We start from the raw sequence: 18,830 nt of genomic DNA on the forward strand, positions 1-18,830 counted from the left end.
ATTTGCCTCCACACAGAAAACCCATCCTTCCCTTCCCAGGGCCTTCCAGGGGCGGTGAAAAAAAACTCTCGGCCCCAAAAACGGGCCAAAGTACACAAAGCCGATAAATAATAACGACTAGAGGTCGTGAGCCGCTGGACCTGATCACTGGCAGGAACGTGATTTTTTTTCTACCGGGTCATCTGACTGCAGGACAAGTCAAGATTCAAATTCCTCATCTATTAAAACATTCTCCTCAAAATAGATCAAGGCAAAGTAAACGCACCCCTGCCAAGCGCACCTCTCGAGCCACGGGATCGCTTCTGTTGATTATCGTCAATTGAACGGCCTCCCGGGGGAGAATTCATCGTTCCGTCTTGAGTCAACCCAGTCCCCATCTTCTTCTCCACCTTGGAGTCCTTCCTCACTCTCCGGATCTCCCCTCCATCCCTTCCCCCAGATTGTCAACCTTGAGCGGCGGTGGTCATTTTATCCATCAAAACTCACTCCTCCTACCACGTTGCAACCCCCGGTCTCACAATCTCCTCCCCCTTCCCTGCTTGGTGACACAATGGCGAGCGTCAAGGACACCGTCAAGGAAACGCTGGTCGGCAGCAGCGGCAGCAGCAGCAGCGCCGAGACACCTGAGTTGTCGCACCAGGCTCGCGCAACCTTCATGCGCCACGCGCAAAAAGATGAAAGCGGCGACTTGTACATGAGCGAGGATGAGTTTATTGATGCTGTTGCTCCAAAGCAAGAGGACTATGTGAGTGATGTCTCAACGGAATTCCAGCTTGCGATGCCAGCTACCTCGGTTGTCCCATCTGCATGATGTTCTCCCCGGATCTTCAGATGACTCCTAATATGCTCAACAACCACGCAAATCACTAACTCACTGTCTCACTCATTAGCACAAAATCAAACGCGAGCAGTACGGCATTTTGTTCCAGGTGGCTGACCGACGGAAATCCGGCAAGTTGAGCCTCGCGGACTGGGCCACCTTTGAGAATCTCCTTGCGAAGCCCGACGCAGAATATGAGATCGCGTTCCGACTCTTCGATACCGAGGGGACGGGTACGGTGAAATGGGAGACTGTGAAGGGATTGTACAATCTGAACAAGAACGCCGACAACATTCCTTTCGACTGGAACTCAGAATGGGCGTCACTGTACACCGGCCGCAACAAGTCCCGCCATGACATGACCTACCCCCAATTTTCTCAGATGCTCCGTGGCCTGCAAGGCGAGCGCATTCGCCAGGCATTCCACATGTTTGACAAGAACGGTGATGGCTACATCGAGCCCGAGGACTTCCAACGTATCATCCTCGAGACTTCCAAACACAAGCTTTCCGATCACTTGCTCGAGAATCTCCCCACCCTCTGCAACATCTCCAACAGCAACCGCATCTCCTACGCTACCGTTCGTGCTTTCCAAAATGTCATGCGTGAGATGGACATCATCGATCTCATCGTGCGCGAAGCCACCCGCAAGAGCAGCGACGGCAAGATCACTCGCTCTGACTTCCTCGACGAAGCTGCCCGTATCACCCGCTTCTCAATGTTCACCCCAATGGAAGCGGATATTCTGTTCCATTTCGCTGGATTGGAAGCTCCCTCTGGTCGTCTCTCACAAAAGGACTTTGCCAAGGTCATTGATGCTTCATGGCGCATTCCCGTCGCCGCGGCCAGTCACGCAGCAGATGCGGTGGCCACCAAGACCAAGTCGTTCTTGCACGGGGTCTTGGAATCGGCGCATCACTTTGGGCTCGGAAGTTTGGCTGGTGCCTTCGGTGCCTTCATGGTGTACCCCATCGACCTGGTCAAGACTCGCATGCAGAACCAGCGATCTACCCGACCTGGTGAACGCTTGTACAACAACTCGCTCGACTGTGCAAAGAAGGTCATCCGGAATGAGGGTTTCAAGGGACTATACTCGGGTGTCATTCCCCAGTTGATCGGCGTGGCTCCCGAGAAGGCTATCAAGCTTACGGTGAACGACCTGGTTCGCGGAGCCCTCGTTGACAAGGAGACGGGCAAGATGTGGTATCCTCACGAGATTTTGGCCGGTGGAACTGCTGGTGCATGTCAAGTGGTAAGCTTGCCAACCACGTTGTGAAGCACTTTCAGCTCTTTCGAATTCTAATGCGTTTCCACTTAGGTCTTCACAAACCCCCTCGAGATCGTCAAGATCCGTCTCCAGGTTCAAGGCGAGATTGCAAAGAACGTTGAGGGCGCCCCTCGCCGCTCCGCTCTCTGGATCGTGAAGAACCTTGGTCTGGTGGGCCTTTACAAGGGTGCCACTGCTTGTCTACTGCGCGATGGTACGCACTTTCACTTTGCAATGAGTTCTGAATTGAGACTGACCTGAACCCAGTGCCATTCTCGGCCATCTACTTCCCCACATATGCTCACCTCAAGTCTGACTTCTTCGGTGAGACTGCGACCAACAAGCTGGGTGTTCTCCAGCTTTTGACAGCTGGTGCCATCGCCGGTATGCCTGCTGCCTACCTGACCACCCCCTGTGACGTGATCAAGACCCGTCTGCAGGTCGAGGCTCGCAAGGGAGAGACAAAATACACTGGTCTGCGCCACTGTGCGACCACTGTCTGGAAGGAGGAAGGTCTGAAGGCTTTCTTCAAGGGTGGACCAGCCCGTATTCTGCGCTCTTCCCCGCAGTTCGGTTTCACGCTGGCAGCTTATGAAGTCCTTCAGAAGCTCCTGCCCATGCCCGGCTCTGAAGAGGTCTCACCGTCCGGTCAGGTCGAGCCCGGTGTTGGTCTGCAAGGCGCCAAAGCGCCGCTGCCCTACCTCCGTTCCCGAAATGCTCTGAAGCTTATCCTAGATGTGGATCAGAACATTGGCCGAGTGCAGGTCCCTCGGCCCGAGAACTGGCCCAAGTTCATGCAGGCTTCAAAACAGTAATTGATTCACTTGAATTTCCGCATGACGAATGAGGTCGATTTCTTTGGCGGGTGATCATACGCTTGCTCACTTCCATCTTACTTCCATCTCCCTTCTCCCGTGAACAGACATCGCCTTCGAAAATCGTTCACTCTCACCAGCCCGCGATTTAGCATCAGAGATCTCTTCATTGACTTTCGCCTATTCTATCACACTCGTGTCTCGCAAGTATCTTTTTTTTGCGGGCCTATACTAGGGGGCGCCGCTCTTGCCTTCGTTTTTTGCCCTTGTCATCTTTAATTGCATTCCCTTGATCTCTTACCGTGATAAAATGTGGGGCCATGTGTGATGACCCGGATGGTTTGTGTGTGGTCGTCTGTCCATTCGCGACAATGTTTCTTTAACTTGAGGCTGAGTCCTCGACATATGGCTGGATACTCAGCGAATTGTACTCTACCATTGAAAAGAGATAGATATAGAAAGAAGAGAATGCAAGATAAATCAAGATTCAGGCATGTGATTTGGGTCTGCCGCATGCATATATACATACAAATGTAGGGTTTTTAATACATCATACCATCAATAGCTAGTTCCACTTGATTCAACTTTCGAATCTTCTTGCTCACGACCTAGCGTCAAACCGGCCGACACGAGTAACCAGCTCGTGGTCTGCCATAGAAGCTTCGCATGAGGCGTTTCATAGTGCTTCAGTCGGAGTAGAGAATTTCTTGCGAGTAGCTCTCCTGCTTTGCGACTTGTGCCATTCATGGTGGGAGGAAATTCGTTTGATGTTTATAGGAAGGTGAATCTGACATGATGGTCCGATTGCGGTAGCGATTCGGTCAGAAAAAATTGACTTTTCGAGTCGATGGCGTATCCTTCGTAGCCTCATCCTTCTTTGGCGTATCCTGCACAGCCGAGGCTTGTGTCTCGGCGACTCGCGCAGACTCTTCCTTCTCTTTCAGAGCCTTTTGCCTTGAATGCCACAGAGCATCTTCTTCCTCAATCTGGCGCAATACTATAAGTTGCAAAAAAAATACGCAAGTAAGCATCAATGTCACCGAGTCTCCCCCCAAACTCTCGATTCTGCAGCTCGAGCACTGAACACATACCATCTTCCCATTCCTGTTCTTTCGCCTCGTCCCCCGTCCCCAACAACTTCTCCACATCGACCTTCTCGCCCTTTTGCACGCGCTCAATAACGTCTTTCAACAATTTGATTTTCGCATCTGCCGACCGCGAGTAAGCCGTGTATGAGTTCTTCAGCGTGAGCAGACGGATGGCCTGCGAGCCGATCAATGTGAACATGACGATGTAGAAAGTCGCCGGGTTCCACTCCTTGGGCTCGCCGGCTTTGCGCGCTTTGCGATTCCTCATCATGAATCGCGGTACCATGGCCGTCCATACGGATGCATCTGCGATCTTCGGGAGGCGCTCGGAGGTAGCGTAGGAGCGGCATCTTGATGCGCGGCAGGAAGTTGTGATTTGAGATGACGGTAGCGATAATGGTTGTCGACAGAGAGTTTTGAAAAGCCCTGAGGGCTTTAGACGGAGCGGAATCTTCATGACTGTGTCGTGCTGTGGTAATGTAGGTAGTTTACTCGCTCGACGCCCATCGGGGAACTTCTGCGGGCAAAGACGAAGGAAGTAGGCGCCTAAGGCTGTAAGGCGTGAATGCTCTAAAGAGCTTAGCGTGGGCTGTTGCTACGACAACATAGCCATCTTGGCTCTTCCGCGGGTCTGGCCGGTGACTGACACAAGCAGCACGATTCGTGGTCAAAGAACAATTTATGATCTCGGCGTTAAAGGAAAAGTAACTTGCCAGTCTCGTACGCCATGGCAGTTACTGTACTACCGACCAATACAATGTCCGAATCTATCAAGCAGGCGGTGCGATCAACATCAACCTGCTCCGATGTCACCGTGTTGTCCCTCCAAACATTGCTCCGCGGATCGCCAAAGGTGCCCGAGAAGCCTGTCCGTCGAGCGACAAAGACGACGAAAGAAGCTACCACCACCACAAGTCGGGCGAGAGCTGCTACGAGAGCAACCAAGGCGCGAACACCAACCGATGTCACCCTACACATTGTCGACCAAGATGGAGCTACGCTATCGCCGCAGGAGAAATTGGTGCTAGCGACGGAAGTGTTCAATACGACCCTGAAGACTCTGACGGACGCGTCGAAAACAGCAACAACGAGAAGGCCGGCTGCTTTGTTGGAGACAGTCTCAGTCAAATCTGGGAGGACGAATGGGTCCGTCGTGGACAAAGGCGCAGCCGCGACCGCGGAATGCGCCAGGCTAGCGCTGGCCACACTGCGCGCACTGAAGACCGAGACGCAGTCATCGAATGACTACCCGAACATGCAACTCGAACAAGGCGCTTGTATCTTGGCTGGAAAGATGATCACTCTGGGATTGAACGAGATGGCCTGCAAGGAACTTCGAGCCTTGAAACGAAGGATACAACAATACCTTGACGCGAGGGCAGTTGGAAAAAGGACCGGATCGACGAAAGATAATGCGGAGGAAGATACCGGCAAAGAACGCATGTCGGATCTTCTGACCTTCTCGAACATTGCTCATGCGGGATCGGTGTACAGCCTCCTGGTCCCCTACCACGCGAACGTAATGCGACTGCTTGCCGCAGACCGGAAACCCTCGACAACTGCTCGTCTGATCTCTTTCGTACAGCTCGCAGACCCGAGCAGTCCAGCATCTGTGATTTTGGCGGCAATGGAGTCCGGCAATTTGACCAGTGAAAAGGCTGCTCTACAACTGCAGCTTCTTTCCAACACTATACTTTCTTTATGTCCCAGCAAGTCCATGTCTACGGATGAGGCGACTACGAAAGATTCTCTTCAGCCAGTCTCAATACTCAGTCTTCAATTGCTATCTCTCGAAATTCGCACACTGAGCTGGAAGCTGTCTGGACATGTCTGTCAGGAAACTAAGGAACTGGTCGATCCACTACTGCGCTACCTTGGCAGTTTCTCTCATCGTAGCAAGAGCGTCGAAAAGTCGGAATTTGGAGCGATTTTCAAAACGATCACTCGAATCCAGACATGCATGGCTGAAGTGAAGAAGCAGCGTCAGGAGAACAAGGACATCACTGCTTCTGCCAGGATCATGACTGTCCTAGGCCAGCTAGCTTTGGATGCAGGTTGTTTTGAAGAGTCTTTGAAGCTGTTCAACAAGGCGGTCATTCCATTCTTTAATGCCCAGAGCCTGGCACTCGCTACTGCAAGGTGCAAGATCGCGGCTGTGTACTTTCAAGGTCTCAAAGGATCACAAAAGTTCGCCGAGGGCGCGTTGAAGGCCATTTCAGAAGCCAGCACTGCCTTGGGCATGCAACTCCGAGGAAACGTTAATGACCTGGACGAATTACTTGTTGAAGCTGCGAGGCTCAAGAAGCTTGCTCTAGCTTGGTTTGGCGATGCCATGGGCAAAGAAGACAATACGGAGAAGGATGAAATAGCCTCCAACATGCGTGAGTATCTTCAGGCGTTCTTGAGGCTGTTGCGGCGATATGTGGGCCGACCTCCTGCAGAGGAATGTGATGAAAAAGAGATGCAACTGTATAAATCTCGCATTACAATGTCCAAGAATATCATTCTTGCCGGTGTTGACTCCGTGGTTGCGATTGGACGACTTTCAATCATGTCCCAAAAACCATCTTGGGCCGATATGCTACCCATTCTCGCGGATTCCCATCGCCTTCTCACGAGCGTCGAAACTGCTGACGGTGTCGATTCGGATCCAGCTTTTGCAGAGAATGTGAACGTTGCTCTCGTCAAGCTGTCCAATCTGTTTTGGTCCCGTTTTGTCAAGGAGAAGGAGGCAGGTCAGGGCTACCGTGAGCTCATACCCCTTCTAAAACAGTCGACTTCATTACTGGGCACGTGCCCGATAACTCATCGAAAGTCTGCTTTTGCCGCCCTTAAATATGAGAGGACTGCCCACGTGTACATGGATGCTTCCAGGTACGACGATGCCGAGCATGCATTCAGATCCTCAATCTTGGAATATGTTGATGCTGGGGTGCTCGAGGATGTTGCAAAAGTTAGCGCAGGCGCCAGTCCTCACATCATCGAACATAATCCCAAGAGCTCTGCATTTGCATTCACGCGAGTTCTATCAGCTTTTTTGAAGTTAAAATTGCGGAAGAAGGGAAGCAAGTCGTCATCGCCTCTCATCTATGACGATGAACGCTTGGACTCTAGGTCTCGAGGCACGCTTATTGAATGGCAGATGGGACTTCTTTGTGATCTTCGGAGCTACGCATCCAGCGATGAAGGCTTTCGAGCACTTTTGAATCCGGTTGTCCATTTGGTCATGGATCTTTATCTCAGCAACGCCCATCACGTTCGTCGAGCTCGGGTGCTTCTCTTTGCTCTCCGTTTTTCATTGGAACACCCCCCTTGCATGAGTGTCGAGCTCACGAACAAAGTCTTGGAAGTAGCCGCTCAAGTACTCAACTACGGCAACGGGGTCGGGCTGGATCCTGATATGACCAGCTTCGAAACACACATCACCAATTCACTTCGCGTCATTGTCGGTTTCCACCATGGTAAAATTGATGAATCTGAGTTGAACGATACCCTCTCTTCTTGGTCCGCCATGATTCGCCAGTGCACTGATGCGGAGTCATTATCGCACTCTATCACAGATGTTGACTACTGGGTCCTTCAGTTGAAGGCACTGGTTGACTACACTGAAATACATAGTCTATGGAAGACCCAGCTTTCGGTGCTCGAGCTGATTCTTCGCGTCGCGGAAATTATGAAATCCGGTGACTTTTCTGACGCGATATCCATCCTTGCACGTCTCGTCATTCAGCACTGCCATTTCGGACATTGCCAAAAGGCCGGAGACTTACTTGCCCGCGGTGAGCAGTATGTGGACCACAGTCAGACTTCCATCATCGCCAAAATTGCCTATCAGCTGGCACGAGTGGAGTATCTGCTTGAGACTGGGGACATTGAAAAAGCTGACCATGTGCTCGCCACTGCCCGCCTGCTCTATGAGAAGGGCCGTGACACAGAGGAGCTCAAAAATCTGACTGGACTAGCGAAGATCTCCTTGGAGCGATTAGTCGCAGATGCGGCTTTCATTCACTCCCGACTTTCGACCGCGCAGGGGTCCATGACTCAGGCGCTGTACTTTGCTAAATTGGCAGTGCGACTCAATTGCCGAATCTGGGCAAAGGTTGAGAAGCTGGCGCAGAAGAAGCAAGCCCGGGTCTTGCCTTCGCCTACCACACCGGATGTTGAGGTCGTCACTGATGGTGTCGCGCAAATTGATTTGTCGCAGAATGAAATGCCCTCTGATTCCTCTACAACTTACGTCCAGGGAGCTCCATTCTGGCCACACCTGGGGTCCCATCATTCAAGTTTGCTGAATTTGGCAACCTTGTCCGCTCATCATGGGCTCTTCCAGGATGCCATTTACTACGGGGAGCAGGCGTTGAAGATTGACCGGACACTAGATGCCAATGTGCGCATGATAGCGGCTCAAACACAGCTGGGATCTTATCGTATCATCGGTGGTCATTTGAGTGAAGGTCAGGAACTTCTTGCCGCTGCTTCCGAGTCATCGAAGCATTTGCAGACGAGCGTGGAATCTGTGGCTCTACACTTGGCACTTGCGTCTTTCTATGAATCGCAGGAGCAGCATGAGAAGGCTCTTCGCGTGTTGAGAGAAGCAGATAAGCTCATCACTTCACTGATCGCCTCTGACGCAGTCCCTTCTCTGGTTAGTCCTAATGTGGGTGTCCTGGACGAGAAGATGGCCAAGTTGCAAGTTCGCAGCAGCAGAAAAACAGCTGCGACGCCAGCTCCCGCCACCCCGGCGCGTAGAACGCGGGCCGCGAGCTCAGCTGCTGCACCTCGGACAACCAAGAAGGCTACAGCGTCCAAAGCCCCTCCGCCAGAAATTCAGTCAAGTACTCTTTTGCGTTTGAGAAGCCTGATTCTTCGCCAGCAAGCCGATTGTCTGCGTGCACTCCGAGACTTTGATGGCTCCGCTCAATCGCTCATCGAAGCTCGACAATGCGCAACCGCTCGGGAGAGCAAGGTCTCTGTCGAGATCGGAGAGAGTGAGCATCTTCTTGCGGATGCTATCCGCCATTTCGCCAGCCACGCCGTGTACTGCGTGCTTCCAGAATCAACCATCTCTTTACCCTCTCTGACTTCACCTGTAAAGGGTGGGGAGCAGATCACACCCGTGTCTGTAAAGCCCACGGCCGCGAAGAAGACCCGGACTCCGGCAAGGACCACTCGCACTAAGGCTCAGAAAGCTAGCGAGGACTTTGTCATGATGCTCTCAAAGGCAAACGACTGTCTTATGGGTGTGTTCTCCGATGCGACTGTTCTTGGCTCAACACTGGACAGCCATGCTGCGTCACGTTTGATGAGCCGCATCTCGATGCTTTCTCATGCAACCACCCCCGGGGGCTCTGCCGCATGGGTTCAATCACCCGCCAACATGAATGAGATTGGTCGTGTCGGTGCATTCGCTCGAGAACGTATGGCCATTGACTTTGACCGGAAGCTATCTGATTTTGGCGACCCGTTGCTTTGGCCGACGTCTGTACCCCAGAATGATGAAATCAGTGGTGACATTTGCTCCAATTTTGCGGAAAAGTATGTCGACATTCTGCCTGAGAACTGGAATGTTTTGTCTTTGTCACTGAGTGCGGATGGGAGTGAATTTTACGTCTCGCGTCTGCAGAGGAACCGGTCTCCGTTCTTACTTCGACTGCCTCTGCGACGAGGTAATTCAGAGGAAGACGAGGAAGAACAATTCACCTTTGAAGACGGCAAGGAAGAGATGCAAGAGCTCATCAAATTGGCCAATCAAAGCGCACACGCTGCCAAGGCTCAGACCACGAAGCAGATGAAGAAGGAATGGTGGAAGAACCGTGAGGATTTGGATCGACGCATGGAGAGTCTCCTTCAAAATGTGGAAAATGTCTGGTTTGGGGGCTTCCGTGGAATTTTTTCTCCTCTTACAAGAAATTCCGATGCATTCGGTCGCTTTGTCGACGCGTTTCAATCTATCCTCGATAAGCACCTGCCTTCGCGCCAAAAGGGCGGCAAAGCGTCCACCCCACGTCTCGTTCTTCATCAAAATGTTCTCGAGTTGTTCATTGGTCTGCGCGACTTGGAAGATCAGGAAGAGCCCGATGATATCTTGATGGACCTTCTCTACTTTGTGGTGGACATTCTTCAATTTCAGGGTGAGCGCAACGCCTACGACGAGATCGACTTTGATATGATGGTCGTCGATACGCTTGACGCTCTGCGAGGCTACCATGAAGCTGCCCGGGAGGATGTCGCTGCTGACTCTCCACGCCATACTGTACTCGTTCTTGACAAAGCACTGCACCTGTTCCCTTGGGAATCCCTACCATGTCTCCAGAGCTTCCCTGTCTGCCGCGTGCCTTCCCTCGAATGTCTGCGAGATCGAGTCCTTCAGTTCCGTGGCTCGCAGGCTGGCGCCACCATTCAACGCACCTCTGGTACCTATCTGCTGAACCCGACGGGCGATCTGCGCTCTACCCAGGACAGCTTCGAGCCAGGCCTATCCAGGTTACAGTCCTGGACAGGAATGGTCAATCGTGAGCCGTCCGAGGAAGAGTTCCGATCTGCCTTGGAGACAAAGGACCTTTTCTTATACTTTGGCCACGGCAGCGGCGCACAGTACATCCGTGGGCGCACTGTTAAGCGCCTTACCAAATGCGCAGTTGCTTTTCTGATGGGCTGTAGCAGTGGCACTCTCACCGAAGCAGGCGAATACGAGCCCTACGGCACACCTATGAACTATTTGCAAGCCGGTAGTCCGGCCCTGGTCGCGACTCTCTGGGATGTGACCGACAAGGATATTGATCGATTTGCGACCTCGACATTCGACTCATGGGGCCTCCTGGACCGGAAGGGCAATTCACCTCGTGAAAGTCAGAACAGTCTGGATGCTGCGGTCGCTGGAGCTCGAGCATCATGTGTGTTGAAGTATTTGAATGGGGCTGCGCCGGTTGTATATGGTGTTCCGGTCTTCTTGGAGTAGAGTAGGTCGTGTCCTGATATTTTTGTGCTTCTTGTCTTTTATTCTTTTTGGTTTCATTGCCCTATACCATTATCATATATCATAGCGTGCGAGCTGTCTTTTTACCACATTACAATGTACGACGAAGCTATTCGCACTTTACTCTCAACTGATGTCATAGGTCCGATCTTCGTGTTATATTGGCCTCTATTTTTGTAATACCTCTTGTCCATCTCTAAAGCATTTCATGAAGATGAGTGTTCATTTGCACCGAATCCCTACCATCACATCACTTCATACCGCGATCCAATCCTTTTCGCCCCCGTGGTCCATACATGCGACTTTCCTTCGGGTCGGCTCCAACGGCCGAAGCGACCGTCTCGAAGTGAAGAGTGGAGCTTTTTCCCCCTCATGCGGGACACCATCGGAAACCCCCCGCGCGGCGTTAAAAACGTCATTTTCCGCCTTATCTTTCGACCCTTTTGTATTCCCTGGACTCCATCCCTCCGTTCTTCTGGTCTCTTCGATCACGTCTCCGTCTCGTCTTTTGTTTTCACCTTTCTGGCTCTGGATTCAGTGCTAGTTATTCATCATGTCTGGCGTCACTGAAAAGGCACGCATCGCCTCATTTGGCGGCAAGCTCCTCAAACTGAGCCACAATGCCTCGACTACCCGTTGCGAGATGTCCTTCAATTTGTATCTGCCGCCTGGAGCTATGGACAGCAGCGACTCTGGCAAATTCCCCGTATTGATCTATCTTTCTGGTCTGACTTGCACTGCGGACAACTGCTCGGAGAAGGGCTTCTTTCAACATGCGGCCAGCAAGAAGGGTATTGCTGTGCTGTACCCAGATACTAGCCCTCGTAAGTGTTCATGCCCCCTTCTTGAGAGTTTCCAAGCGCATTCAATTATTCTGTTTCAATTCAATGGCATGCCGAAAGGCCTTTTATATGTTCGTATACTGCCTCCCCATCAAGAGCCGATGCTAATCGACAACACAAGGTGGCCTGGGCATTGCTGGCGAGGACGAGTCTTATGACTTTGGGTCCGGCGCAGGCTTCTATGTCGATGCGACCAAGGCCCCCTATGACCAGGGTTATAACATGTACAGCTACGTGACTGAGGAGTTACCCCAGACTGTGTTCAAGGCGTTCCCGCAGTTGGACTCGAGCCGGGTGAGCATTACCGGTCATAGCATGGGTGGACACGGCGCGCTTACTTTGGTAAGTTTGAACCGCGGAGGTTCATCATACCTTCCGCTTCTGTGTCTTGATTCAAGGCTCTTTCAAAAAGAGTCAGACATATACGTGCATGTCATTCCACTAACTCTAAACCATCTAGTACCTGCGCAACCCGGGCAAATACAAGTCCGTCTCGGCCTTTGCTCCCATCGCCAACCCCATCAACTGCCCCTGGGGCCAAAAGGCTTTCAAGGGCTACTTTGGCGAGGACCAGCAAGATAAGTGGAAAGCGCACGATGCGACAGAGCTCGTGAAGAAATGGAAGGGGTCCGATCTCGATATTCTCATCGACGTGGTACGTGCCCAATACGCAAACGAGATAAACCATACCACCACCCATCATTCACCCCCTCTTTCTCCAAATCAGCACGCTAATTCACCATCCTCGCTCTGTATCGCATGTACAGGGCACCGGAGACAACTTCTACAAGCAAGGCCAACTTCTTCCCGAACACTTCCAGGCTGCTGCCGACGAGGCCGGCCTCAAGGGCGTGAACATTCGATTCCAGCCCGATTACGACCACTCCTACTTCACAATGGCCACGTTCGCGGATGACCACGTCGAGCATGCAGCCAAATATTTGAAATAGTGGGTGAGCTATCTATCATTTCTTTAACGTCGAACCCGACTCCACAAGGAGAAGAAAAAGCCCGACAGTCATCATTGAATGCGCCGGAGAAAACAAACAGAGACGCAAAAAGCAAGACTAGAACGAACAAGATTAAACAAGATTGTCGTTCACATATCCGGGGCCCGTTCCTCTCTTGATCCAGTCCTTGTCCACTTTATCCTGCCTTTCTCCCGATCTATTGGAAGATTACGAAATCTGACTCAAACTCAACGCATGTTATTTAAAAAGCCGTCAAACGCACATGACAAAATCAGCACTATGACATATCGCGAGAATCATGACTCAATCCCCCTTTTTCAACCTGTTCGCAGCAAACGATGATCGAGAGTACCTGTTCGGCACAGGCCGATCCAATGCAAATCATGCGAGATACTTCCCAGCCAAAGAACCCAGAAACATCAAATCTCATGTTTAAATCTATCCCACCTGAGAATAGACATTCATTTAATAGCCTCATCTCCACGGTACGCGTAAGCTCCAGCGATCCGATTCGAATGTAACGGGAGAAATCGGGTGTACCTCATGGAGGTGAGTGTGCGAGTATAACTAGACCCGCGCCTTTAACTAGATCAATATGGAAGGAAGAGACGCATCCCGATTTTCCAATGCTTAGAGCTGGGATGTTACGTGCACGGTTTAGCCATGATCGAGGGTTATTTCGTCGAAGCCAGTGATTCTTCACTTGGAAATTATTGTCTTGATTGCCATTGCCAGAAAGGGGGTGGGCGGAATTGGGTTTTCTCGGCTTGTACGCTATCGATTCATTTTGCGCGATGTGGTCACGGGGGGAGGTTTGAGAGAGTTGAAGAAAAGAGACAATGCGGAAATGCAGCGATGCAGAAATCATGCAGCGATTCAGGCTAGCTCACCACAATGAGGCCGAGGGAGAATGCATATGACGTTAGTAGGATGGGGTTTTTCTTTGAATACCCCTGTGTCAGGTACCATGACACCCAAGAGTCATCTTTGCCAAGTAAGAGGACATGCGCCATGGATGGGGACGAAGATCGTTTTCCTTGCTGAAGCTCGGCCCATCACCAAAAAAAATCCCAATGGAGAAGAAGGTTGGTATTGCAAAGGGGAATCTAAATAAACAGACGGGAGGAGATGTGGACATGACGGGGTTGTGTGTCGTGGAAGTAAGGGAATGGACAAGATGAGAGTAACAGCTTTTTATGCGCTCAATCGTTGGATGAAGGACTATGAGAGAGGGTGAAAAAGAGGAAGAGGTCAGCAGGAGTGGTCCCAATACAGGCTTTTTGCAACATCAGTGTTGATCAAAACTTACGGGGAAGAATTGCCGGAATCCCTTTGTGTCCAGCTGACTCAAAGCCGTCAAGAATTCTTCAATCAAATCACCCCCCATACCCATGCCGGGGAGTTCCCGAGTCCGCAAGTACTCCACATATTCCATTCCGGTCTTGAGGTAGATGGTCCTTTGCAGGCCGCCCGCTTCGGCGAGGACCTGCTTGGCGAGAGCATCCTTCGAGTTGAAGTTGGGTGTAGTCGGGAGCGCCCAGCAAAGAGGCGAGAATCGAGTGATCATGAATCCGCCGAACCCAGGAATGGCCGCCTGAGTAGGCGCAGCACCGTTGGTGGCGCCCGGAGCGACGTCGGGTCCACCCCAGGCACTGCCCATTCTGGAAAGGACAGAGAATGCCATCTTGGCGGTGGTAAAGTCTTCAATGTCTTTGGAAAAGTGCTCGATCGTGGTGATGACGGTATCGAAAAGAGGTTGATTCCCTGCACGCAGGTTAGTGTCAGCTTCACACCTCAATGCCTAGACTTTCACAACACTTACTCTCGCTGATAATCACCGCGCCCAAATCATTATTCAAAACAGCCAGCAAGAAACTGAGATACTCGCGCTTCAGCTCAGCCAATTGAATTTCGTCATCAGTCCCCGTCGTGGTCTCGCCGAGACCAGAAAAGACACGTTGAAGGAAAGGAGTCAAAAGTGCGTCAAGAATGTTATAGATCTCGCCCTTGAATCCAAAGATCACTTGATCCAACAGGCGCAAGAACAGAGCCATCTCGTCCCGCGTAGAAGTCTGAGTCAGCAGTCCATCGATCCAACGAGGCAGTTGAGGCAAAATGCGCGCGCCAAGAACGCTGATCAACCGGGAGAAGGCAAATCGAGCTGCGGTGCGAATGTTGAAAGATGCCTTGAGAGACTCGAGAGCGACCAGAGTCGCCTCGGCCACCTGACAGAAACATTCGGAGACTTCGGGCGCCGGGACAGCGACTGGGGTACTGCTGGCCGGAGTCAAGGTGCCCAGAGCCATGATGTCGTGATGGATCTGCAACAGCGCCCTCTCATCATTGGATTTGGCCGCTTCGAGATTTCGCTGCATATCGGCAAAGATGGGGTTCAAGACGGACTGAACGTAGAGGACTTGCTTATCCACGGGCACGCTGTTGGTGGAGCAGATCACACCAACAGCCTCGAAGAGATACAACTGGTTATTGAACACTGCATCTGCGGAGCCTTCGTGATCTTCCGAAGACATTTCATCGCCGTCCTCGCCCTCCGAGGGGAGCTCGGCTTGAATGACAAGAAGGTCGCCCAACGCTTCCACAACCGTCTGTGCTACGTTGCCAATGAGACCACGCAGTTGCTTGACAAGTCGTTGGAAGAGATACCAGGAGCGCGTCTTGACCTTGCGGTTGGGATGATGAACCAACTGGAGGAAGCTCTCAAGCACCCCGGGAATAAGCTGCACGTGGCTCTGGAAGAAGGAGCTATACCGAACACAGATTTCCATATACTGGAGCTGAGTCGCCGGGTGTGTGAATGAACGAATGTCCGACTCGACCATGCCGAGCATCATCTCAATCAGTCGCACAGCAGCGGGTCCGTTGGGTTGGCCCTTGCTGTATAATCCACCAGCCTTGACAGCAAGATCACCAAAGAGGAACATCTCGTGCAGAGCCAAGTCCAGATCGCGCCAGTCAATCTGGCCACCAGAGGCTCGCAGTTTCTCGAAAGTGGTGCCCACTACTTCTGAGATGGCATCGATGTATAATTGCTCGTCCGCCGAGGCGATGATCTGCTGCAGAACACCCAGTCTCTTCCGAAGTTCTTGGAACTCCGCCTCGTCGGTCTGTTCATCCTCATCGCCCCAGTTGGAGGTTTCGTCGTATCGCATCTTGGCCACGATAGCCTTGAGAACGGGCAACAGAATAGACTTGTTGCGCGCTTGCAAGGCTGCGTCGTCCTTGGCCACCTTGCGCATATAGGCGAGCATGTCGTTGACGCAGGGAATGACCGTGGAGCAAATCTCGTCGTATTCGTCGGAGAAAAATCGGAGGATGTGAGGGAGGAAGACTTGAAGGAGGTCGCTTGCCTTTTCCTTCACTGGACCCGTGTCGGTCTCGAGAGCACGGACGATATCCTGGACGGTGATGTTGACGAGCCTGGCGACCGTCTCGGCAAGATCGACATCGTACTTGTAAGTGAAACGGCTTTCTCGCAGAGGTGGGCTGTTGGACAATTGGGTGACGATCGAGTCGAGGTTGAGGAAGATGATCATTTCGATCTTATCGGCAGGCTTCATTTTCTTGCCGATGATCTCGGTGAATACATCCACGGCAGCATCGCGAACTCGCTGTTCCCCCCCCGCGCAGTTCCTGCTTCTCTGCACGGCCCAACTGCTGGAAGAGCAAGTCCAACATGGTCTGGTTGACGACCAGACCAATGTCGATCCAGCTGACCCAACTACCGACTGCCTTCAAACACAATTCCACCACAGTGTCGTCGGCGTCTCGCCATGCAGAGAGAATTTCCTGCCACGAATTCGCGATTTTCTGCATGTCCCGTTCTCGGATCAGGTCCTTCAGACTGTTCGCCTTGTCCTGCTCGCCGCGCGACCTTGACACCAGCACATCCCCAATCTCCTCGTGGATCGAATTGACCACCCGCAGGTAGAAAAGAATGCCGTTCAGGTTGTCGCGGCCCGTGCTTGCCGAGCTCTTGTACGTCAGACTCAACAGGTCATCGAAGCAAGTCTCCCAACGGCCGGCGTAGAGTCCGGAGAAAAGGTAGGTGACCGTCTGAGCGAGCTTATTCTGGATATAAGGTGCATCGGGGGTCGTAGCGCTCTCGGGGCCGTACACACTCCGAACATAGGTCATCAATTCATCACGGACATAAGCCAGCGAGTCCGGGTCGATCAGCCCCGTCTGGGCAGCACTGTTGATGACCTCCAAGCTTGCATGTCGAACAATCTCGGACTGTGGGGGGGATTTGAGGAAAAGTCGCAGGCAGACTGGCCAGCCGGAGGGATCGGAACGGAGTTGATTGAGGAATTCGAAAGCTTGAGATTTGAGGGCGAGGTCGGGATGAGGATTGGAGGCAATTTCAATTGCATTCGCTACCTAGAATAGCCAACGAAGAAGTGGAAAAAACACAATGAGAGGTTACCAGTCTGTTCATGTTGGAATGGATTTTCTTGCAATCAACAATCTCGGAGTCGAGGAGGAGGAGGAGGCAGAGGTGCGGGATGCGGTGACGGCGATGGTCCCGTGGGGGGAGGGGATTGGGTTTTGGAGGGGTCACGAATGGAAGAATTTTGAACGAGACTTGAAAGGACCGAAAAGGTCTGCGGGGAGGGGGTGAAGGGCGAGAGAACAAACACTCACCTGTTCCTCCATCTTCAACCAGCCGAGCTCTTCCTGATCCCTGGACAAAGAGCGTGGGGAGGGAAGAGAAGAGAGCAAAGGTGGGAAGGGTTTGGGGGTGGATGATGCAGAGGTGTGTTGGATCCAAAATTGTTTTTTTCAGTGGAAGACTACTATCCGTCCCCATAAGGAAATTGGGGGTACCGTAATCGAAATTCGAGACTCGGGGAAGAGGGTCCGCTCGGTCTGGTGCAGCGTTCACGGGGTCTAAATGTGCTGCTCTGAGGAAGGATCTAAGAAAAAGGAAGTGAACAACATGAAGAATTCAAGGCTTGAAGCTATGGTACAAGGAGTGGTGAGTGTACGTAAGTAGGACAAGGCCCGTTCTGGTACGGAATGAGGAATGAGGATTGGGCTTTTTCAGCCTCCTCATTAGGTAAGTGGCAGCGTGGACTGGACTGCGGTACCTTAAATACGTTTGGCACACTCGACTCGGCTCTCGAAGAACGTCATAGTCGAGGTAAGACTGAACATGTCATCCATGATCCTCCACTATCACGTTATCAACATCCTGACTATGCCACTTGGCTCTTTCGCAAAAGCAGTGATTACCTCTTACTACCGTCCTGCAGTGAGTACATGACTACATGCTGACTTGACGAGGACTTGAATTTGACTGCACATTATAACAATGACAATACAGCTGGTGGGCGGGTCATCGACTCACCACTACCTCTTCCTTATACTTCTGCACGAGCCTACTAGAAACAAAGAAGTACGAAACATGACTCATTTGACTTGATTCAGAGGAAACCATGAGCTACCTAGCTACCTATGAGTCTCTGTACTACAAGCCACCAAGTCAAGCTGCCGCGGGACCTGAAAGACAACCTAACATATGTCAGCACCTGAAATGTCAGCATCTGAAATCATTTCTACCTAACGATATTTACGAACGTGTACCAAAGCTCTCACGGTCTCACCGGCACCGTGTTTAATACATCCCTCAAAAAGCAAACTAATCATAGTCATGCAATCTATGAAACTGCACTTCCCAGCAATAATACCGGAATCAATCAAATATCACCCTCATCCCGAAAACAACAGCCAAAAAACACCGCAGATCTTCAAAAAAAAAAAAAAAAAAAAAAAAAAACCCTCTATCCAGCTCAACACTGAACACTAAACTCTTCCCCCCCCATAGTTCCTTGGGTAGATTTCTCCATAAAACCAGCCCTTCTCACATAAAGTACGACTACACAATCTATGCCCATCATGATAGTCAATACCGCTTAGCAGCTGCTTCCGGTTACGATAATAGACATATTCATAACGCCCCCCAATCCTTCATGCATATTGTACGGGCTCTATTTGTGAGTGTAATTGGCTATAGGTAGTAGGTAGTCGGTA

General features: G+C 51.6%; 5 protein-coding genes across 5 annotated transcripts; 3 read left to right on the plus strand and 2 right to left on the minus strand.

Annotated features, from left to right (window-relative positions):
* Positions 1 to 550: 550 nt before the first annotated feature.
* On the plus strand, positions 551 to 2,902 carry N7539_000675 (citrin; the record flags this gene model as incomplete). The annotated part of the gene is made up of 4 exons (XM_056930279.1): positions 551 to 745; positions 891 to 2,072; positions 2,139 to 2,301; positions 2,355 to 2,902. 4 exons carry the CDS (start codon positions 551 to 553, stop codon positions 2,900 to 2,902), a joined length of 2,088 nt encoding a protein of 695 aa, XP_056794572.1.
* Positions 2,903 to 3,723: 821 nt separating this feature from the next.
* N7539_000676 (DUF5321 domain-containing protein) lies at positions 3,724 to 4,447 on the minus strand (the record flags this gene model as incomplete). Its single annotated transcript, XM_056930280.1, has 2 exons — positions 3,724 to 3,899; positions 3,994 to 4,447. 2 exons carry the CDS (start codon positions 4,445 to 4,447, stop codon positions 3,724 to 3,726), a joined length of 630 nt encoding a protein of 209 aa, XP_056794573.1.
* Positions 4,448 to 4,717: 270 nt separating this feature from the next.
* On the plus strand, positions 4,718 to 10,948 carry N7539_000677 (C50 family peptidase; the record flags this gene model as incomplete). Its single annotated transcript, XM_056930281.1, has 1 exon — positions 4,718 to 10,948. The coding sequence occupies one exon, from the start codon at positions 4,718 to 4,720 to the stop codon at positions 10,946 to 10,948; it is 6,231 nt and encodes a 2,076-aa protein (XP_056794574.1).
* A 571-nt stretch (positions 10,949 to 11,519) lies between these two features.
* Positions 11,520 to 12,758, plus strand: N7539_000678 (S-formylglutathione hydrolase; the record flags this gene model as incomplete). Its single annotated transcript, XM_056930282.1, has 4 exons — positions 11,520 to 11,790; positions 11,930 to 12,150; positions 12,269 to 12,463; positions 12,576 to 12,758. 4 exons carry the CDS (start codon positions 11,520 to 11,522, stop codon positions 12,756 to 12,758), a joined length of 870 nt encoding a protein of 289 aa, XP_056794575.1.
* Positions 12,759 to 14,067: 1,309 nt separating this feature from the next.
* Positions 14,068 to 17,453, minus strand: N7539_000679 (Ran GTPase-binding protein LOS1; the record flags this gene model as incomplete). The annotated part of the gene is made up of 4 exons (XM_056930283.1): positions 14,068 to 14,543; positions 14,602 to 16,404; positions 16,445 to 17,177; positions 17,442 to 17,453. The coding sequence occupies 4 exons, from the start codon at positions 17,451 to 17,453 to the stop codon at positions 14,068 to 14,070; spliced, it is 3,024 nt and encodes a 1,007-aa protein (XP_056794576.1).
* Between the last annotated feature and the right edge of the window lie 1,377 nt (positions 17,454 to 18,830).

This window comes from Penicillium diatomitis, assembly GCF_028827545.1.
Source record: "Penicillium diatomitis strain IBT 30728 chromosome Unknown utg000001l_segment0_segment0, whole genome shotgun sequence".
Taxonomy (NCBI): Eukaryota; Fungi; Ascomycota; class Eurotiomycetes; order Eurotiales; family Aspergillaceae; genus Penicillium; species Penicillium diatomitis.